Here is a 20,467-nt window from a genome sequence, read left to right on the forward strand (position 1 = left end):
TTCTGCATGCTTTGGAATGAATAAAAACCCAAGGCATGCATTTCTAAAAGGTGACGTTAAAAGATAGGTGTCATCTCCTTCCTATTATTCCCCCTCTACCCCGGAACAAGCCTTGCCAAGGAATGAGTCAACTGGCTGAGTGACGGCATATTAATTTACCTACTCTGTAATTATAAAGTCGCACCCACATCAATTATCTTTAAGCCCTTCGCTTAGCACATAGCTAAGTGCTGAGAAATCCCAATCAGGTAACTAGGTGTTATTTTTCTTCCTCCGAGATTAGCCATCAGGATCTTGGACAAAGCACAGAACTCTACTTGCATTTCGGAGCAAATGAAACCAAAACAGAACAACTTCCAACTTGAACAAGATGGGGAAGAACAAGTGTAGACCACAGGGGAGAAGATGAAAATGAGATTAGCTCCCTTTCTTTTGATGTTCTTCAAGTACTTCAAGACCTGGTTAGGTCACCAGGCCTGGAGGTCCCAGGGATCTGGAGACGTGTTTATATGGCTCTACTATTGAGGTGGAGATACTCGTTCTCAATCTGCCAGGGGTCTTCCTTCCTTCCTTCCTTCCTTCCTTCCCCTCCTTCCCTTTCCCTTCCCCTTCCTTCCCTTTCCTTCCTCCTTCCGCTCCTTCTTTCCCTTCCCTCCCTCCCACTATTCCTTCCCTTTTCCTTCCTTCCTCGTTTCCTTCTTTTTCTTTTTCTTTCTTTCTTTTTCTATCTTTCTTTTTTCTCTTTCTCTCTGTATTTCCTTTCTCTTTCCCTTTTCTTTCTTTCTTTCTTTCTTTCTTTCTTTCTTTCTTTCTTTCTTTCTTTCTTTCCTTTCTTTCTTTTCTTCCTTCCTTTCTTTCTTTCTCTTTCTTTCTTTCCTTTCCTTCCTTCCTTTCTTCCTTCCTTTCTTTCTTTTTTTCTTCCTTTCTTTCTCTTTCTTGCCCCTGCAATTTTCTTGCCAAGGTTTTTCAGAAGAGGTTTGCCATTAAGGCTGAAAGAAAGTGGCCGGCCCAGAACCATCTAACCGTCTTTGTGACCGTGAACTAAAACTCCTGGTCTCTCAGTTTCCAAGCCTTTACGTCTTAAGCATGAACAGAAATTCTGAGCAACGACAATTACTGACGTGATGGAAGAAGCACCTGATTCTCCCAGGGGCCGGGACTGTAAGCAAGGGATGAATTCTCCTGTCTGCCACTACTTAAAACCTTGCTGGGGAAACAAAACTTAGGCACTCCTTGTGGAGTTGGCTACGCAAATGCTTACTTTGCTTGACAGTGGAGGAGAGACACAGCTTGCCTGCCCGGATCTGGTCAATGGCCATCTGAAGCCCGGCGGACAGCACTTCAGCCACTTTCAAGTACAAGACCAGCTGTTCTGCGTAGCTTCAACAAAACAAAAGCTCAAAGGTCAACGGAGGTGCAGAAGGAAACCACACACAGCTGTTTTACTTCTCTACCATGGGTTGATGCTGCAGGTTGCATCCCACACCTGGGTGTTGCTACTTACCTCCACTCCTTGCTCAGCAAGCTGATTTGGTCAGCAACGACGCTTTCTTGAAGCTGGTACTCAGAGGCCACCGAACTGGACATCTCACTGGCGCTCCCTTTGATGGTGGCAAGCTCCATCACGTAGTGGACAAACGCCAGGGTGAACCTCAAGCTGCGCAGGATGTCCGTGTGCTCTTGCTGAAAACGCAGAGATGGAGACCCAACGTCAGAAGGGTCAGCCTCCGCTAAGACACCCAGATCTAACCACGTCCTTTCAGCCAGGAAACAGTGATCAGTTTGGTTAAGGCGGTAGACGTTGCGTTACACCAAAGATGCTTTTTCAGGAGGCAACTGGACTTTCTTGTTTTTTCTTTTTTGAAGACGTTTCGCTTCTCGTCCCAGAAGCTTCTTCAGCTCTGACTGGATGGTGGGGGAATGGAAGGATTTATACTCCTTGCAGACAGCTGGTCCTTTGCCTTCTTTTGGAGGGTCGTTGAGGCCACTTGGAGGTTTATCTGTGTCCTCAGAGTCACCATAGATATTTAGTTATCCACTTTGGCATGAACACCTTTCGAATGGTGCTGGAGCATGAACGGATTTCCAGAAAAATAATATTGCAGACTACAGGAACCATCTGCGCTTCGGTTTGAGATGCAGACAACACAGACTCATCCCCAACAGCCTGAGCCCGTCTTCAACAACGAAGAGACACGGGGCAGAAACCATCCTGCAGCCAAGAAGGCTCCACACCCATTTGTACTACTCAGGTGACCCTGAGGACACAGATAAGCCTCCAAGTGGCCTCAACGACTCTCTAAAAGAAGGCAAATGACCAGCTGTCTGCAAGGAGTATAAGTCCTTCCAATCCCCACCATCCAGTCAGAGCTGAAGAAGCTTCTGGGATGAGGAGCGAAAGGTCTTCAAAGAAAAACAAGGAAGTCCAGTGGCCTCCTGAAAAAGCACCTTTGGGACAACCATGATCTGGATGACTGAGAATCTCCAGGGACATTGCATTATGGCCTATTTTGTCTCACGATCGCACTTTGGAATAAGCTGGGATGGACAACCTCAAAGTAGACAGATTCTTTGGTTGAGGATGGAATAGAATTTAGATTTAGTCTGGGCTGGGAAGAAGGGACTGGCTGCAAGTCTCCCAGGACGCTTCTACGGATGAGGTTTTCACTCCATCTAGTTGAACATGATGCTTCTTCTTGTAGACCAGGGGTAGGTAACCTCATCTCTTTTATGACTCATGGACTTCAACTCCCAGAATTCCTGAGTCAGCTATGCTGACTCAGGAATTCTGGGAGTTGAGGTCCATGAGTCATAAAAGAGATGAGGTTGCCTACCCCTGTAAATGTAGACCATAGAAGGAAGCCAACATGGATCTTCTCCAACAAGGTCTACAGATGAGGGTGGATTAGAGCCTAAACGTTGACTTTTCACTGTTCTCAACTTGGGTTGGGGGGGGGAATGAAACTCACTTCCATGAGTGTCTCCTCAGGTAATTCAGGTGCCTCAAAGGTAACTGCTCCTTCCAGGTTGGCAGCAATTGGATCAGCCAATGTATATCTGAGACCTGATGGAGCTTCAAGGATTTCCCCACCGGCTCCCATAATTAAGTGGCGCCCACTGAAAGATCCTCCAGAACTCAGAGAACTTGAAGATCCTACTAAAACAAAAAAACAAAAAGCAGAATATACAATAAAAAACTTAGCAAGATGAGTAAGCAAAGGAAAACAAAAGCCGTCATCTTCACCTCTAAGTGTATTTTTTTAGTAAACTGTGGGAATGCCACAGCACTGATGATGTTACCTAGTTTGGGTAATGAAACATCTGCAAGAAAACAAGCAAGCTCAGAGAGCACCAAGGACCCCATGGTCCTTCCTTCCTTCCCTTCCCTTCCCTTCCCTTCCCTTCCCTTCCCCTTCCTTCCTTCCTTCCTTCCTTCCTTCCTTCCTTCCTTCCTTCCTTTCCTCCCTCCCTCAATTCCACTCTCTTCTAGCACTGATGATGTTACCTAGTTGGGTAAGGGAACATCTGCAAGAAAACAACCAAGCTCAGACAGCACCAGGGACTCCACAGTCCTCCTCTTCTTCCTCTTCCTCCCCCACCAAACCACACTCCCTTCTAGTACTGATGGTGTCCCCTAGTTGGGTCATGAAACATCTGCATGAAAACTACCAAGTTCAGAGAGCACCAAAGACCCCACAAGAGGAGTCCTCCTCCTCCTCTTCTCCACAATGCCCACTCCCTTTAGTGCTGATGGTGTTCCTTAGTTGGGTCATGAAACATCTGCATGAAAACTACCAAGTTCAGAGAGCACCAAAGACCCCACAAGAGGAGGAGTCCTCCTCCTCTTCTCCACAATGCCCACTCCCTTTAGTGCTGATGGTGTTCCTTAGTTGGGTCATGAAACATCTGCAAGAAAACCACCCAGCTCAGAGAGCACCCACAGTTCAACCCTGAGCTATTATTCCCTGTATCCATTTCTTCGTTGTACAATGGTGCCATCTCCCTCCTGGTTTGGGTACCTGAATACATTCTGGTCCGGATGGTTTGCGGTGGTGTTGCCCCAGCCGGAGGTGACCCAACGGTGAAGACCACTGGTGAAGGGCTCCCTGAGCAACCTTCTCGAGCCCCCGAATGAGGGGTTCCTCCACAAGCCATGGAAGGAGCTATGGAGAAAGTAGGATCATCTCAGCTAAGGTTTCACGGATGGAGAAAAGTTTTGTAGACCGAAAAAAGGAGGTGGGTCGGTTCAGGATGAAAACACCCTCACCCCCATGAAGACCCCCCCACCCCACCCAATTACCCAAGTTTCCAGCACCTGTGATCTCCATGGGCTTCTCGCTGTTGAGGCTATCATTACTGCCAGTTTCCCCAAAAGCAGCTTTAAGAAGCAGATCAGTGAGGCGGCCAGTGCTAAGTGACCTGGAGAATGTGAAAATGTCACGGTCAAGGTCTTCTCTAGGTCTACTGGTAAACATAGATGGGACAATCCCATGGGGGGTTGGGGCAAACTTGATTAGGGTTGTTAGGTCTCCATGAATTCGGAGAACATCCTCAGTTTAGGGAGGGATAACGTTTCCGGCTAGTTGTGTGGAGGATGCGACAGTAGCACCACCTTTGGGGAACCCATCAAAAATGAATACCCCACCAGCAGTTTGCTTCCCAAGGACCCTGATCTGATGTAACCTCCCCATCACAAGACCCATCACCAGCCTCTCACTGATGACTCGCACCTGACCCAACACAAGGCCCTCACTTGACACACCCACACCTGAAGCCCTTATCAACAGAAGGACAGTGACACTGACATCCCCTAAACTCCGCTGAAGATGTCACCTAGCCTGGCAACGAAATGTTCGGAAACCAGCCCACAAGCTCGGAGAATGAACCTTCACCCTCATCCTACAGGAAGAAGAAAAAGAAGGAGGAGGAGGAGGAGGAGGAGGAGGAGGAGGAGGAGAAGGAGAAGAAGAAGAAGAAGAAGAAGAAGAAGAAGAAGAAGAAGAAGAAGAAGAAGAAGAAGAAGAAGAAGAAGAAGAAGAAGAAGAAGAAGAAGAAGAAGAAGAAGAAGAAGAAGAGGAAGAGGAAGAGGAAGAGGAAGAGGAAGAGGAAGAGGAGGAGGAGGAGGAGGAGGAGGAGTTGGAAGGGACCTTGGAGGTCTTCCAGTCCAACCCCCTGTTGAAGCAGGAAACCCTACACAATTTCAGACAAATGGTTGTCCAATCTCTTCTTTAAAAACCCCAGTGTTGGAGCACCCACAACTTCTGGAGGCAAGTTGTTCCATTGGTTAATTTTTCTAACTATCAGGAAGTTTCTCCTTAGTTCTAGGTTGCTTCTCTCTCCTTGATGAGTTTCCATCCATTGCTTCTTGTCCTGCCCTCTGATGCTTTGAAGAATAGCTTGACTCCCTCTTCTTTGTGGCAACCCCTGAGATACTGGAAGACTGCTATCATGTCCCCCCTTGTCCTTCTCTTCATTAAACTAGACATACCCAATTCCAGCAACCGTTCCTTGTATGTTTCAGCCTCCAGTCCCCTAATCATCTTTGTTGCCGCTATTCCCCACTATTGCAAAGGAACATCTTCTCCACCTCACCCCACCTTGAAAGGCCAAAAAGCGTAAACTCCACTCCCTTCTAGCGCTGGTGACGTTACTCTGTGGAGTAATAAAACGCCTGCAAGGAAACAACCAAGCTCAGGAACCGCCAAGGAGCCCACACGTTGCTATGCTAGTCTACCTGCAAATCAACGTTGACTTTTAGTTTTGGGTTGCGAGGGTCCCCACCTGACTTTGCTGTCTTCCGTCGGCCTCAAACCGAGACCCCCTGGTTGGTAAGGCAAGTGTCCCACTTCTTTCATATCTGGCAGGGTTTTGTTCCTCGTCGGAGTGATGACCACCGTTTGATGGGCCAAGAGAGCAAACAGGTTTTGGGAGCTGGGGTTTTTATTGAACTCAAAGGGTGACCTGGCCTACGTTTAAAAACAAAACCGAAACAAAACCAAAAATTAAAAAAACGAAGGAGAGACGTGACGAAATGGAGCGAAACGGACAGAAACAGAACATGGAATCTGCGCTTTTTGGGGGTCACCCTGAACATTTTTGGGAGTTGTTGTGAAACACCCGTACAACAAGGAGGGTTTGCTAAGCCCCAAAAGTCTTGTTCAATTGATGTGACCCTCTCGTTCCCGTTTCTTTTTTCCCCGGAAACCCAGTTTGGTGGAGTGGTTAAGGTGCTGGAGGAGACACCAGGAGACCGTGAGTTCTAGTCCTTCCTTAGGCATCACGAGAGCTGGCTAAATGACTTGGGCCAATCATCAGGAGACCGTGGGTTCTAATCCTTCCTTAAGACAAGGAGGTTGGCTGGATGACTTGGGGGGCAATCGCCAGGAGACTGGGAGTTCTAGTTCTGCCTTAGGCATGAGAGCTGGCTGAACGACTTGGGCCAATGATCAGGAGACTGTGGGTTCTAATCCTTCCTTAAGACAAGGAGGCTGGCTGGCTGACTTGAGGGGCAATCGCCAGGAGACTGGGAGTTCTAGTTCCACTTCCGTCAGGAAAGTTGGATGGGTGGCTTCAGGCCAGTCCCTTTCTCTCATACGGTTGTGGTTGGGGGGTCAGATTAGATTGACACAACCTCCCAATTTAGAACTTTCCAATTCCACCCGACGGGATACTGAGGAAGGGTAGACTACCTTTGTGGGAGAACCCAAAATGGTGGGCAAGGGAGTCCTCTGGATGAATTCAGAGAGCTTCGGAGAAGACCTGAGAGGCCGGCCAGACTGAAGACTGGGCAGCCGTGCAGCCTGACCTGCTGGGACAGGGCTGAAGTGAGTGACCAGTGGATCGGAGTACTGCTTGGTGACTTTTTGCCGGCAAGACTGGAAATCGGAGAGGTTGGGAGCGCTGTGAAGGCGATAGCCCAGTCCTCGTTGAGAAGGGTCCGATCCCGAAGCATCTGAAAGGAAGATGAATAAAATGGAAGAGGGAGTGAAGAGCAGAAAGGAAGCAGAAAACATCAAGGGAAACCATCTGGTAAGAAGATATGATTAGATTAGATTAGATTAGATTAGCTTGGATGGGATGGGATGGGATGGGATGGGACGGACGGGCGGGCGGGCGGGCAGGCAGGCAGGCAGGCAGACAGACAGACAGACATGATACATATGGCTGGAGATAGATATGGGTGAAGACTGATGTAGATATAGATGAAAGAGAGATGGATAGAGATAAAGAGATGGAGAAATAGAGAGATGGATGGAGATGATAGATGACAGATAGATAGATAGATAGATAGAATAGATAGACAGACAAACAGACAGACAGATGGCTGGAGATAGATATGGATGAAAACTGATGGACATACAGTAGATGACAGAGAGAGATGGACAGAGATGGAGAAATAGAAAGAGAAATGGATGGCGATGATAGACAGACAAGAACACTGAGTGACTGAGATGCCTCAAAAAATGGTTCAATATCAGACGTACCGGTTATGGGCACCCGAGATCTCAACTCAGTTCCGAGAGGACACGGGATGATCATCTGGTCTGGCTGCTCTGGAATTGTTCCAACTTTAGGAAAAGGAAAAGCAGCATGATGAGAAATCACTCACTCAGAGGGGAATAAGAGCCGTGGTGGTCCAGTGGTTAGAATGCAGGATTGCAGGCTAATTCTGCCCACTGCCAGGAGTTCGATCCTGACCGGCTCAAGGTTGACTCAGCCTTCCATCCTTCCGAGGTCGGTCAAATGAGGACCCAGATTGTTGGGGGGCAATATGCTGACTCTGTAAAACTGCTTAGAGAGGGCCGTAAAGCACGGTGAAGCGGTATATAAGTCTAAGGGCTATTGCTAACTGCTATTTTATTTCCTCAGAGCAAAGTCGCCCCAAACACTGTTCACCTGAATCAGATCATTGCAAAGTTCACTCAGGAATCCAGAAGGATACCAAAAACAAACAGGGCAACAGCAGAGATACAATATTTTATTATTAATGGTTCCACCTCATTGATTGCATTCTTGGGTCTTTGTCCAGCCCTCCAAAATGTTCAACATAGCTCCTGACCCTTAAAGCGTGTCCATCTCCAGACTAGCTGGATAGCCTACCTTGAGGAGAAGGTGTGTAAGGCTTGGCACCGCCAAAGGAGAACCTTCTAGGGGATGGCACTGTTCCATGCTCACCAGCAGAAAATGGAGGGGATGGGCTGGCTTTCAAGAAGCCAAGTGGACTCGTGCTGCCAGATCTTTTGACAGGATTAGACCTAGTGGAAAGGAGGATTTGTTCATTCCAGATTGTGCATAGCAGAAGAAGAAGAAGAATCAACAGATGATCCCCATTCCACCGTGTGTGTGTGGACCTTCAAGTGCCAAGACAAGAGTGGAGATCAAGAATGGCTGACTTCCATCTCCATCTGGACCCTACATCCTCTGGACATAACATTCAGAAATAGTCCTCCATCACTGTCCCTCTTTATCATATATACACCTGCTTTTTGTATCTTGTTAAATCATGATTTTTCCTAAGGAATGTTAGCAGCTGACTGAACCCTGCCTTTGGGAACAGAAACACGCTCCTAAAACATACAACATATCTAATAAAGGAGAATATCTGTAGCTCAGGGTTGACATGAGGGGTCCTGGGTGCTCTCCGAGCTTGCTTGTTTTCTTGCAGATGTTTCATTACCCAAACTAGGATGTTACCTACTTTGGGTAATGAAACGTCTGCAAGAAAACAAGCAAGCTCAGAGAGCAGCTAAGACCCCCATAGTCTGTCCTTCCTTCCTTCCTTCCTTCCTTCCTTCCTTCCTTCCTTTACTCCCTCCCTCCCTCCCTCCATAAATTCAACTCCCTGCTAGCACTGATGATGTTACCTAATTTGGGTAATGAAACATCTGCAAGAAAACAAGTAAGCTCAGAGAGTAGCTTAGACCCCATAGTCTGTCCTTCCTTCCTTCCTTCCTCCCTCCCTCCCTCCCTCCCTCCCTCCCTCCATAAATTCCACTTCCTTCTAGCACTGATGATGTTACCTAGTTTGGGTAATGAAACGTCTGCAAGAAAACAAGCAAGCTCAGAGAGTGCATAGGACCCTAGAGTCCGTCTTCCTTCCTTCCTTCCTTCCTTCCTTCCTTCCTTCCTTCCTTCCTTCCTTCCTCCCTCCCTCCCTCCCTCCTCTCCCTAAATTCCACTAGCACTGATGATGTTACCTAGTTTGGATAATGAAACGTCTGCAAGAAAACAAGCAAGCTCAGAGAGCACCCAGGACCCCCTCATACTACATATCTTAAAATAGGCATCAAATAAAAAAAAACCCTCACAAACTCACCCCAACAACCAAGATTTTTCACCCTTCAGCCAAAACACCGAGTCCACCCTCTTTGGCCAAACAATGTTAAATGTGATTCCTAGTTCTAAAGAAGTAGAAACCACATTTAACATGTAGAGTTCCTGCTGAAATCAAAGTTTGCAAAACCACATGGGCTGGCGTCACAGCACACACTTAAGGGAAGATACCGATTCCAGCATAAAAAAAAAATCAAACACGGCGCTGTTTACCAAGAGGGATGGAGAGGACCTCAACATCCTTTTTGAAAAATAGTTCCATCCAGTCGAGAGACAGCTTAGAAAAACGGCAAGCTTCCCACTTTTTCCAAGAAGTCTAGGTTAACCATCCAGGAAAAAAAAAAAAATAACAATAATCCTTTGAGAAGGACTCGATAGGAGGGGAGAGAAAAAAAAAGAGAAGCCAAAATCCACTCTAAACATCTGGCTGAGTGGGCAACCAACCATCCTCACAACGGAAATGAAAATATTTGCATTGCTGTTTAATCCATGTCTTCACCAGACTTAAAGAGGGTGGAAGTCACCAGCAAATAAATAACTTTCTCAAGCTTTGCAGGGAAGAAGAAACCAAATTGTAGCCACACACACACACACACACACAGTTTTGAGAGCAGAGTAGCTTGTTGAAGTCCGACCTTTTCCCATCCTTTGCCAGACACACAGATCCTTGGCGGCCCAAAACACAGAAGCCTTCAGAGATGTGCTTCTTGTCATCCATCTTTTTTCCCAAGCCAAAATAGCCAGTAGCTGTCAGAAGCTCCTTCCCTTAACAAAAAGGTGCCACTTACGCAAGATTCCATCACATGGCACTAAGCCATACATGCCGGCAACATGACTGATGCCGGAGTCCAAAATTGCATGCCGCGAGCGTGGCTGTGTCATGTTATGTATAATTACAGCCATGACACTTCAGAGAAACAGCTGAAATATCTGACTAAGCAGATGAGCCAGAACAAATAATAATAATGATAAGGAAAGGTTGTTGGAATTGGGTATGTCTAGTTTAATGAAGAGAAGGACAAGTGGGGACATGATAGCAGTGTTCCAATATCTCAGGGGCTGCCCCAAAGAAGAGGGAGTCAAGCTATTCTCCAAAGCCCCTGAAGGCAGGACAAGAAGCAACGGATGGAAACTAACTAAGGACAGAAGCAACCTAGAACTAAGGAGAAACTTCCTGACAGTTAGAACAATTAACCCGTGGAACAGCCTGCCTCCAGAAGTGGTGAATGCTCCAACACTGGAGGTTTTTAAGAAGAGACTGGACAGCCATTTGTCCAAAATGGTATAGGGTTTCCTGCCTGAGCAGGGGGTTGGACTAGATGACCTTCAAGGTCCCTTCCAACTTTACTACTACTATTACTACTACTACTACTACTACTACTACTACTACTACTACTATTATTATTATTATTATTATTATTATTATACAAAAATCTGCCTAGAAAAATTCAACATGGCCAACGCTCAAAAATTCAACATGGCCAACGCTATAATCCAAGAAGAGGTGATTACGTTTTAAGGTGATGCAAAACAGAAATGTCCGGTGCTGCAAAAGTTAACGGCCGTTTTGGTCTTGTGCAAACCGACGGGATTCTCCCACAGAATGCAACGCCAGGAGTTTGCTTGGCTCCACAAACGAGCGAGGTTTCCAATCTGAGCGTCCCGCTCCTCAAATTGGGAGGTATACGTTTCCCCAGATGTCCACCCAAGTTGACCGATCAAGGACAGCTTTTAATGTAATGAAATGGGAAATGATCAAAGCCACCCTCTGGCGAAGAGTCACCTTCGTCGGGTTTAATTGCATCAATTCACTGGGTTTAATTGCGTCGTTTCGTTGGGTTTAATTGCATCAATTCACTGGGTTTAATTGCGTCATTTCGTTGGGTTTAATTGCATCAATTCATTGGGAGGTTCAGTGAAAAGAAACCAAATTTAAGTTCTCGTCTTGGCATTACCCACAAATTGGAACGTAGGCTTGGTTCGCAGCTACGTCTGACCAAAAGTTTGACACTCAAATTAAACTTCAAAGAGTTTGACTTTTGGGCTTGCAAAACCATGTGCCAAGGTTGACCTAGTCCATATTTTTAAGTCTCTTCTGACAATCCTCTAGTTGAGTGAATCTGTCAGGCCCAAAATGAAGAATGGTACATGGTGATGCTTCCAAGCTGGGTTATTTTATTGTTCCAACCTATACACAGAATCTAGTTATCTGCCTCTACAATATACTCTGGGAACTGTCTTCACCTTCTTTCTCTCACACATAATATCCAGTCTGAGTTGCCTCTTAGTCTTCCTGGGAATCCAGACTACATGCCATCACACTGTTTTTATTCTCTGTCTGTTTATCCCTCTGTCCCCCCATCCATCCATCCGTCCGTCTATCTGTGTCTGTCTGTCTGTCTGTCTGTCTGTCTGTCTGTCTGTCTGTCTGTTTATCTATGCCTGTTTATCTATGCCTGTCTATCTATCTATCTATCTATCTATCTATCTATCTATCTATCTATCTATCTATCTATCTATCTATCTATCTATCTATCTACCTACCTACCTACCTACCTACCTACCTACCTACCTATGCCTATCTATCTATCTATCTATCTATCTATCTATCTATCTATCTATCTATCTATCTATCTATCTATCTATGCCTGCCTCTCTCTCTCTCCCTACCTACCTACCTACCTACCTACCTACCTACCTATCTACCTACCTATCTATCTAATCTATCTATCTATCTATCTACCTACCTACCTACCTACCTATGCCTATCTCTCTCTCTCGCTCTCTATCTATCTATCTATCTATCTATCTATCTATCTATCTATCTATCTATCTATCTATCTATCTCAGTTATATAACTGCCTATCAGGCCCCAAAGCAAGAATGACACCTGACGATTCTTCCAAGCTGAGTTCCTTCTTGTTTCACACCTATAGACAGAATCTTGCCAGGCTGAACACTCAGCTATTTGCCTCTACAATATACTCTGGGAGCTATTAGGGAGGGGCCGTCTTCACTTTTTCTCCTACACATAATGTCCAGGCTGAGTTTCCTCTTACTCCCCTGGAATGCAACCCTTCCCTCCTGGACATCCACATTCTCCCCACAGTCCATCACATCATCGTTGGCAAACAGGTTAATCAGAGCCAATCTCCCTAACAGCTCATACTCACCGTGGCAAAGTATATTGATTGGGGGATTGAAGATTCTGCTCAATCCGGCGGTAATTTTGGATCTGTGTAGGGACTGGAATGGGTATTGATTGTCCGGATCTAGTGCTGGATGAAAATTGGCTTGATCGCCTGTGAGAACATGGAAAATAGGCAAGTGATGGTTAGAGCAAAACCAGGACTACTGAACACCCTAGGGAAGATTAACAAGAAAAGCTCTGCAGAGCGTCCCATCACCTTAAGCTGTGGTTTGCTTTAATCACAGCTTGCTGAGCAAATTCTAAAGGCCCAGTTCACCCATTAGACTAAGCCTTAAACCCATGTTTTGCTTAGTGCAGTGTCTAAAGTAGTGTAGTTGTTCTCCAGCAGCTGGAGAACATCTGAGGAGACCTAGCTTTAAATCCATCCTCAAGGTCATTCTGGTTGATGAAAGACAACTTGGAATAGTTTTTCAAGGGGAAATAGGTTGAAGAAATTGTCCTGGATAGATTTCCAGGATCTTGTGCTTCCTTAGAGGATAAGGTGGCAGGACGAGACCTGAGAACATCCTGGACCATCCATCTTCTAACTGTTTGCAACCTCTCACCTTTCCACTCCATCCCCAGAAATGACGCAGGAGGGAACAATGAAAGTGGCTTTCCTAGAAGGAAGCTCCTCCAGATCAAGGGATGGTCCCGTCCTTGAGAAAGAGCTTCACAAGGACTATTTCTCCTGTAGAAGTTCACAGAACTCCGCTTCCTATTTCTCTGGCCACAAATGAGGCCAAGAATCCAGGGAAAGTCCATCTGGATGGGACAACCCACGCTAGCATAAGTGGGGTGCACAAACCAGGGCCGTGTCTTCTCATTTTTATTGGGGCGGGGAGGAATACCATCTCAGATTCTGTCTTACCCAGATGGGCTAGGAGAACTGCTGTATGGAGGAGAAGGAGATGGAGTCCTTCCTTGGCTTTCCAAGTCTGCAGAAGTCACCAGGGAGCTCCTACAAAAGTCCAAGGGCAGAAGAAACATGAACCGCCAATGCAACCAACTCTGTCAACAGTTGGAAGTCTCAATGAATCTGGAGAACACTTGATCGAGAAGACAGATGTTAAAATATGAGGGTCCTCAAGACTACGCGGAAGTCCCAAAAACCATCGTCTCTGAGCTCACATTTCAGAGTAGAAGCATCTGATCATATTACTTCTATCCTTATGAAATGTTGAAATCTCCCTTTAGTTGTTTGTTGTAAGGACACGAATCTGGTTATTTGTGTCGATTCTGTTGCAAAACGGCTCCGAGGTGTGTCAAACGCCGACACATCAACCAGGAGCCATTGAATGTTTAGCTCATTACAATTAAAAACACCGAGAAAGCAAAACTAAAAGGATTTTTTTTCCCCTTACCCGCTCCCCATCAGACTGTCCTGGATCAGCTTGCCTCCAGTAACTTCCGCAGCTAAATCACCTAAAAATCAAAAGAAAAAGAGGAATTTTAATAATAATAATAATAATAATAATAATAATAATTTACAACACTTCAATCCGCCCAACAGCAAGCCTAAAGTCAGTTGCCCAATGATGACCTTGATCATCAGCCAAGATTAAAGAGTTCCATTAACTCCCTTTTCTTTTCCAAAGGCTTAATATCTGTTGTAGAAAGGAGGATGAACAGAACAGAATAATTTTGGAATGGAATGGAATGGAATGGAACGGTACAGAATAGAATAGAATAGAATAGAATAGAATAGAATAGAATAGAATAGAATAGAATAGAATAGAATAGAATAGAGAAAATATGGAACGGAATACAATGGAATAGAATATAGAATAGAATAGAATAGAATAGAATATGGAGTGGAGTGGAGTGGAGTGGAGTGGAGTGGAGTGGAGTGGAGTAGAGTAGAGTAGAGTAGAGTAGAGTAGAGTAGAGTAGAGTAGAGTAGAGTAGAGTAGAGTAGAATAGAACAGAGAAAATATGGAATGGAATAGAATGGAATAGAATATGGAATAGAATAGAATAGAATAGAATAGAATAGAATAGAATAGAATAGAATAGAATAGAATAGAATAGAATAGTTGGAAGGGACCTTGGAGGCCTTCTAGTCCAACCCCTTGCTCAGGCAGGAAACCCTACACCATTTCAGACCAGTGGTTTTCCAATCTCTTCTCCCATGTTCCAAAGTACACGGCTTCTCCACGACCTGTGCTCCCTCCAAGTTCTCTTTATGGCTTTGGCATAAAACTCCTCTTACTTGTAAACTGGGCTGGCACCATTACAAAGTCGTCGGTGTCACATGAGGAATTTTTGCTGCTGCTTCCCGCCGATTCCTTCGACCGGTGCAGGAAAGCCGGGGAGCCTTGTTGGGGGAAGGCTGGGGTCTTCTCCTGCAGATGGGGCATCTCGCCAAGCGACTTCTCAAGGAAAAGGGAAGAGAGCCAGATTGAAAAACACAAAAACGTTGCAGACAAGCTTAGTCGTGCTTCCAATGCTTCGCTAACGGTCAAAAGCATTTCCCATAATAGTCTGCCACAGAGGGCCCAGCTCTGAGTGCACCCCAGGTGCGTTAGACATGTTCATTGGAGCATGTTGGGGGCGCGTGGTGCGTTTAGCATACTTGAAGTCCTAGTAGTGGAACTGTCTGTAGGGGAGCGAACCATCGAACATACTCACCGGAGGTGACGCTAAGTGAGACGTGGAGGAGCTGCTGGAAGAACTTCCAGAGCCAGAGCTTGGATAAGAAGGCATTGGCACCGAAGCAGCTGCAGAAAAGAGGTAGGGGAGGAGGGAAGAGGAAAAGAAAGGCCACATTTTTAAGACGGTCAACAACAAAGTTAAAACAGAAGAGAATATTTGTAGCTCTGAACTGTGAGCTCCTTGGCGCTCTCTGAGCTTGCTTGTTTTCTTGCAGACGTTTCAATGACCCCACTAGGTAACATCATCAGTGCTAGAGAGAGTGGTGTTTTCTCCTTGGGTACAGTAGCTTGCCCCACACCAGTGTTGCAGTGATCTTTTTCATTCGCCCAAACCTTATTTTATAAACGACTCAAGGCTGTGAATGTTATCTAATGCTCCTTATTGGTATCGTTATCATCATTATTATTACTCTGTTGCTTTGCTTGTACATTGGGAGTGTCTGTACCGGGGACGAATTCCTTATGTGTCTAATCACACTTGGCCAATCAAGTATTTTATTCTATTTCTTCTTCCTCTTATTTTCCCCACCACCACAACTCTGGTGAGCTGAATTGGGCTGAGGGAGATGGCCCAAGGACACCCAGCCAGTTTTCATAGCTATAGTGGGACTAGAACTCGCAGTCGCCTGGTGATTGGTCAAAGTCATCCGGCTGGCTTTCATGACCAAGGCGGGACTAGAACTCACAGTCGCCTGGTGATTCACCCAAAGTCACCCAGCTGGCTTTCATCACTAAGGCAGGACTAGAATTCACAGTTGCCTGGTGATTGGTCAAAGTCATCCAGCTGGCTTTCATGACCAAGGCGGGACTAGAACTCACAGTCGCCTGGTGACTGGCCCAAAGTCACCCAGCTGGCTTTCATCATTAAGGCAGGACTAGAATTCACAGTTGCCTGGTGATTGGTCAAAGTCATCCAGCTGGCTTTCATGACCAAGGCGGGACTAGAACTCAGTCGCCTGGTGATTCGCCCAAAGTCACCCAGCTGGCTTTCATCACTAAGGCGGGACTAGAATTCACAGTTGCCTGGTGATTGGTCAAAGTCACCCGGCTGGCTTTCATGACCAAGGCGGGACTAGAACTCACAGTCGCCTGGTGACTGGCCCAAAGTCACCCAGCTGGCTTTCATCACTAAGGTAGGACTAGAACTCACAGTCGCCTGGTGATTGGTCAAAGTCACCCAGCTGGCTTTCATCACTAAGGCGGGACTAGAACTCACAGTGGCCTGGTGACTGGTCAAAGTCATCCGGCTGGCTTTCATGACCAAGGCAAGATAAGAACTCACTGTCTCCTGGTGATTGGTCAAAGTCATCCGGCTGGCTTTCATGACCAAGGCGGGACTAGAACTCACAGTCGCCTGGTGACTGGCCCAAAGTCACCAAGCTGGCTTTCATGCCTAAGATGGAACTATAACTCACAGTCTCCCAGCTTCTAGCCTGCTGCCTTAAGCACTAGATCAAACTGGGTCTTGAGGCAGACGACAAATGCTTTTAATCCAATCGACTAGTAACCCACCAATGAAAGAGGGACTGAAATAGAATAGCTCTTGAGTTTTAAATCAGAGTGGGTTGTCGCTGGGAGTACAAGTTATGAGCTGTGTGCACCCTGCCTGGAGCTTGACACCCCCCCCGGAGTCGGCTATCCTTTGATGTGAAGCCAACAATCATTTAAGGAACAAATGCCATGATCTTCCCGTTAATTAAACCCTTCATTCTTCCAACTGCTCATTTGCTCCTTCTGTGCTTCCTAGCCAAGCAGATAAATATATCGTTCTTCGACTTATTAATCCCCAACACTGAATTTTAGATCCTCAAAGTAAATGTTCCGTTCAAGATAGAAAATTTATTAATTTTTTTTAAAGAATCCTCAGAGATGGATGCTTCGTCCATTCACAGCTCTGTGTGTGTTTTTTTGTTGTTGTTGTTCTTGTTGCGTTCAACAACCCTGCCTGAGAAAGAGACTAAGATGGGATTCCGAGACTGAATTCTGCATTTAATTTTGGGCGTGGGAAAATCGCTAAGGGGAGGGACACTGTTTGTGTTAGAAGCAGCCCGAAGAACAGAGCAAGGCTCCAACTCATGTTGAATTTAAGGAAGAATTCAACCAGGGATCAGAGGACATGCTTTGAGTAAAGTTCATTCTCCAGCATTTCCTGTTTAAAATAGATCAGAGAGCAGCGGCAGCATCTGCCCAGCTGTAGCTGAAAACATGTATTATTATTGCAATTTGCTCATGGCAGCTATTGAAATTACATCCAGTTTTGGTCACCACGATGTAAAAAAGTTGTTGAGACTCTACAAAGAGTACAGAGAAGAGCAACAAAGGCTAAAACATATAAGGAACGGTTGCTGGAATTGGGTATGTCTAGTTTAATGAAGAGAAGGACGAGGGGGGACATGATAGCAGCGTTTCAGTATCTCAGGGGCTGCCACAAAGAAGAGGGAGTCAAGCTATTTTCCAAGGCACCTGAAGGCAGGACAAGAAGCAACGGATGGAAACTAATCAAGGAGAGAAGCAACCTGGAACTAAGGAGAAACTTCCTGACAGTGAGAACAATTAACCAGTGGAACAACCTGCCTCCAGAAGCGGTGAATGCTCCAACACTGGAAGTTTTTAAGAAGAGACTGGACAGCCATTTGTCTGAAATGGTATAGGGTTTCCTGCCTGAGCAGGGGGTNAGAGGGAGGGAGGGAGGGAGGGAAAAGACATCTTAGAACCGTTAGGAAAAATCTCTCAAGATGTCCAGATAATTGCTAACAAAGTTTTTCACATTTTAAGGCTGCAGGAATGAAAATCTCTGGTTCTCGTATGCTGGACTATGAATCTCTGACTACTGCTGGTTTATTTGGTTGGATTTATATCCCATAATTTCTGCGGGAGTTCAAGGCAAACTCCTTGTCATTTTGCTTCACAACAACTGCCTTCAAGGGAGGCTGGGCTGAAGCAGAATGACCGGGCCAAGAGGGAGCTTCCAGGGTTGATGGTGGACTTGAAGACTGCAAAAGGCTAGACGTGGGGCTGGCCCTGAAAAGCATCCAGAAGCTCCAGTGGTGCAAAAGGCAGCAGCCCCCCATGTGCAGACCTTGGTGTGCACATGGATCACTTCTCCTGCGGGAGCCAGTTTCCTTCCAGTTTGCAATTCAAGACGCTGGTTGCCACCTTCGTGGCTTGGGACCAAGTTATCTGAGGGACCAGTCACATCTACCCAACCCACTAGAGTGGGGAGCCAAGGAATGTTGTGGGTCACATCCCCTCAGGAGATACATCTCTCAGGACCCAGAAGAAGGGCCTTCTCCGCGGTGGCTCCCTCTGGAACGTCATCCCTCTGGGGGTTGGACTAGATGACCTACAAGGTCCCTTCCAACTCTGTTATTCTAACATCATCCCTCTGCAAATTAGACCACCCCCCACTCTTTCGCTGGGGAACCCAGAGCAGGATAGAACCCATTCAATGGCTAGTTTGAATGTTACCTGGGTGCATGTGTGTGTGTGGCGTTATTATTGTATTATTTTATTATTTTTCTTCTCCTCGCTATTTTTTAATTCTTTTTATAGGGTGTTTTTTCTCTCCGTGTAAGCCTGCCTTGAGTCGCCAGCTGCGAGGAGGCGGCACTATACATTTTCTGAAATAATGAATAAAAATAAATAAATGGTCAATACAGCTTCGTTGCGAAGTGCATGAATTTTCCTCACGTGAGTACAAATGGTCCTAAGTCCCCCCCCCCTTTTTTTTTTTAGTGCTGTGGTAATTTTGGCCACTAAACTAATGGCTGTAAGTTGAGGACCACCCGCAGTCCAACAATATCTACAGAACATCCAGTTTTCCATCCCTGCAACCCGAGATAGGTCAATTAAAAGAGGGCTACCAAGTTACACAGGTATGAAATGTGAAATGATGGTTTGGTGGGAGACCGCCCTAGAGATGAAGTTGGGAGATTTGAAGGGTCTATCCTGGCTTGTATCATCTTCTCCAAGTCCATCAACCAGCTTCTTTCTCCAAATTCTGAGCACTTTTTAGCTGGAGATCTTGGACCAAGGACACCGATGTCTGCTCTGAGCAATGGTGGACATCTCAAGTGCCATGAAAGAAAATGCAGAAATGTTCCATGTAGAAGCCGTTTGGGACAAGGAAGGGCTTCAAGAGACATCTACACGAGGAGATGAATTGACCCGGTCCATTTATTCAGTCACTGTCACTCTTCAATACTACCTTCCAAGGATCTGACAGTCCAAGCCACCTTCTTTCTTGAAATTGTCTCCTTGATGCCTACATCAAAGTTGACTCCCTCATCCTCTTCCCAAGAGGTTAGGTTCCTAAATGGACACCATGGTGTTTCGCAGCCCAAACAGCTGTCACATGTTAAGCTGTGCTGTCAGTAACACGGATTTGTTAATCTGTGCCTCATTGGCAGTGTTTGTGCATCTTACCACGGTCTTCCGGTAAGCCCACATCCCTGTCAACTCCTGAAAGATGGAGGTCAGGCAGCTCCTTTCTCCTGTCTTTCGCACTGTAGCATCGCTCCCTTCGGACAGTATGACTTTGACTCCCGAACTATACTCAGATATGGGACGGACGTGACTTGGGAAGCAACGGGACCATCAACAGTTGCTGGTGCCGACGTTTCCGAGAACCCATGTCCCTAGACCTCTGGGTTGATGATGCTGGAGACAGTGGCTGCGTCACAGGAATCCGTTTCTGGTTGTTGCAAGTGTGAGTGTGTGCCTTTAGCGGAGTGATGCTCCGTAGATCTTCAGAGGTAGTTGGTAAAGAAGGGAATGAAGGCCAAGTCAAGAAGATCCTTTCTGGCTTGTCTGAAGATATCTGTTGGCTTGCCCGCTGTAGATTGGGAGCAGATGGTGGCCCTGATTGAGGATTCTTCTGGGCTGTTGTCAATGAAGGCTTGGGTTGAGAAGATCTTACTTGGCCAACAAATATCCCCGGCCTGGTCGTAACCCTTGTCCACGACGGAGGAACCACTGGGATAGGAGGATCTGCTAACCTCTGAACACCCTTGGAACGGGAGTTTGCTTTCTGCTTTGGAGAATGACTGCCTTTCTCTGTCCTACAAGCCCAGGGGGTTCCTGCTGGTGAAGGCAAGGACCGAGAAGGCTTGGAGACCACCCTAAACCAGGAGAACTTTTTTCTGCCCGCAGGAGTGACACCTGAGTGCAGTTAAAGATGAGAGATTCAATATTGAAAGAAATGGTGATACGGAAAGCATTCACAACTCCTACTTTACCACCTTAATTTTCCTAGAGGTATCTAGCACCCTTAAAAACTCTCCTTTATTGA

At 46.1% G+C, this 20,467-nt stretch overlaps 1 protein-coding gene across 1 annotated transcript in view; it reads right to left on the minus strand.

Annotated features, from left to right (window-relative positions):
- Positions 1–20,467, minus strand: part of ULK1 (unc-51 like autophagy activating kinase 1) — a gene marked incomplete at its 5' end in the record, with an annotated part of 36,292 nt that overhangs the window by 5,263 nt on the left and 10,562 nt on the right. The window contains 14 exons of the mRNA XM_029286705.1: positions 1,262–1,380; positions 1,505–1,683; positions 2,970–3,157; positions 4,020–4,163; positions 4,316–4,419; positions 5,782–5,966; positions 6,690–6,952; positions 7,485–7,568; positions 8,101–8,255; positions 12,507–12,635; positions 13,395–13,484; positions 13,888–13,948; positions 14,736–14,895; positions 15,155–15,243. Of these exons, the coding sequence (XP_029142538.1) occupies positions 1,262–1,380; positions 1,505–1,683; positions 2,970–3,157; positions 4,020–4,163; positions 4,316–4,419; positions 5,782–5,966; positions 6,690–6,952; positions 7,485–7,568; positions 8,101–8,255; positions 12,507–12,635; positions 13,395–13,484; positions 13,888–13,948; positions 14,736–14,895; positions 15,155–15,243 (1,950 nt within the window). The remainder of the gene's footprint in view (positions 1–1,261; positions 1,381–1,504; positions 1,684–2,969; positions 3,158–4,019; positions 4,164–4,315; positions 4,420–5,781; positions 5,967–6,689; positions 6,953–7,484; positions 7,569–8,100; positions 8,256–12,506; positions 12,636–13,394; positions 13,485–13,887; positions 13,949–14,735; positions 14,896–15,154; positions 15,244–20,467) is intronic.

This window comes from Protobothrops mucrosquamatus, unplaced genomic scaffold, assembly GCF_001527695.2.
Source record: "Protobothrops mucrosquamatus isolate PMUCROS unplaced genomic scaffold, P.Mucros_1.0 scaffold4644, whole genome shotgun sequence".
In the NCBI taxonomy this organism is placed as follows: Eukaryota; Metazoa; Chordata; class Lepidosauria; order Squamata; family Viperidae; genus Protobothrops; species Protobothrops mucrosquamatus.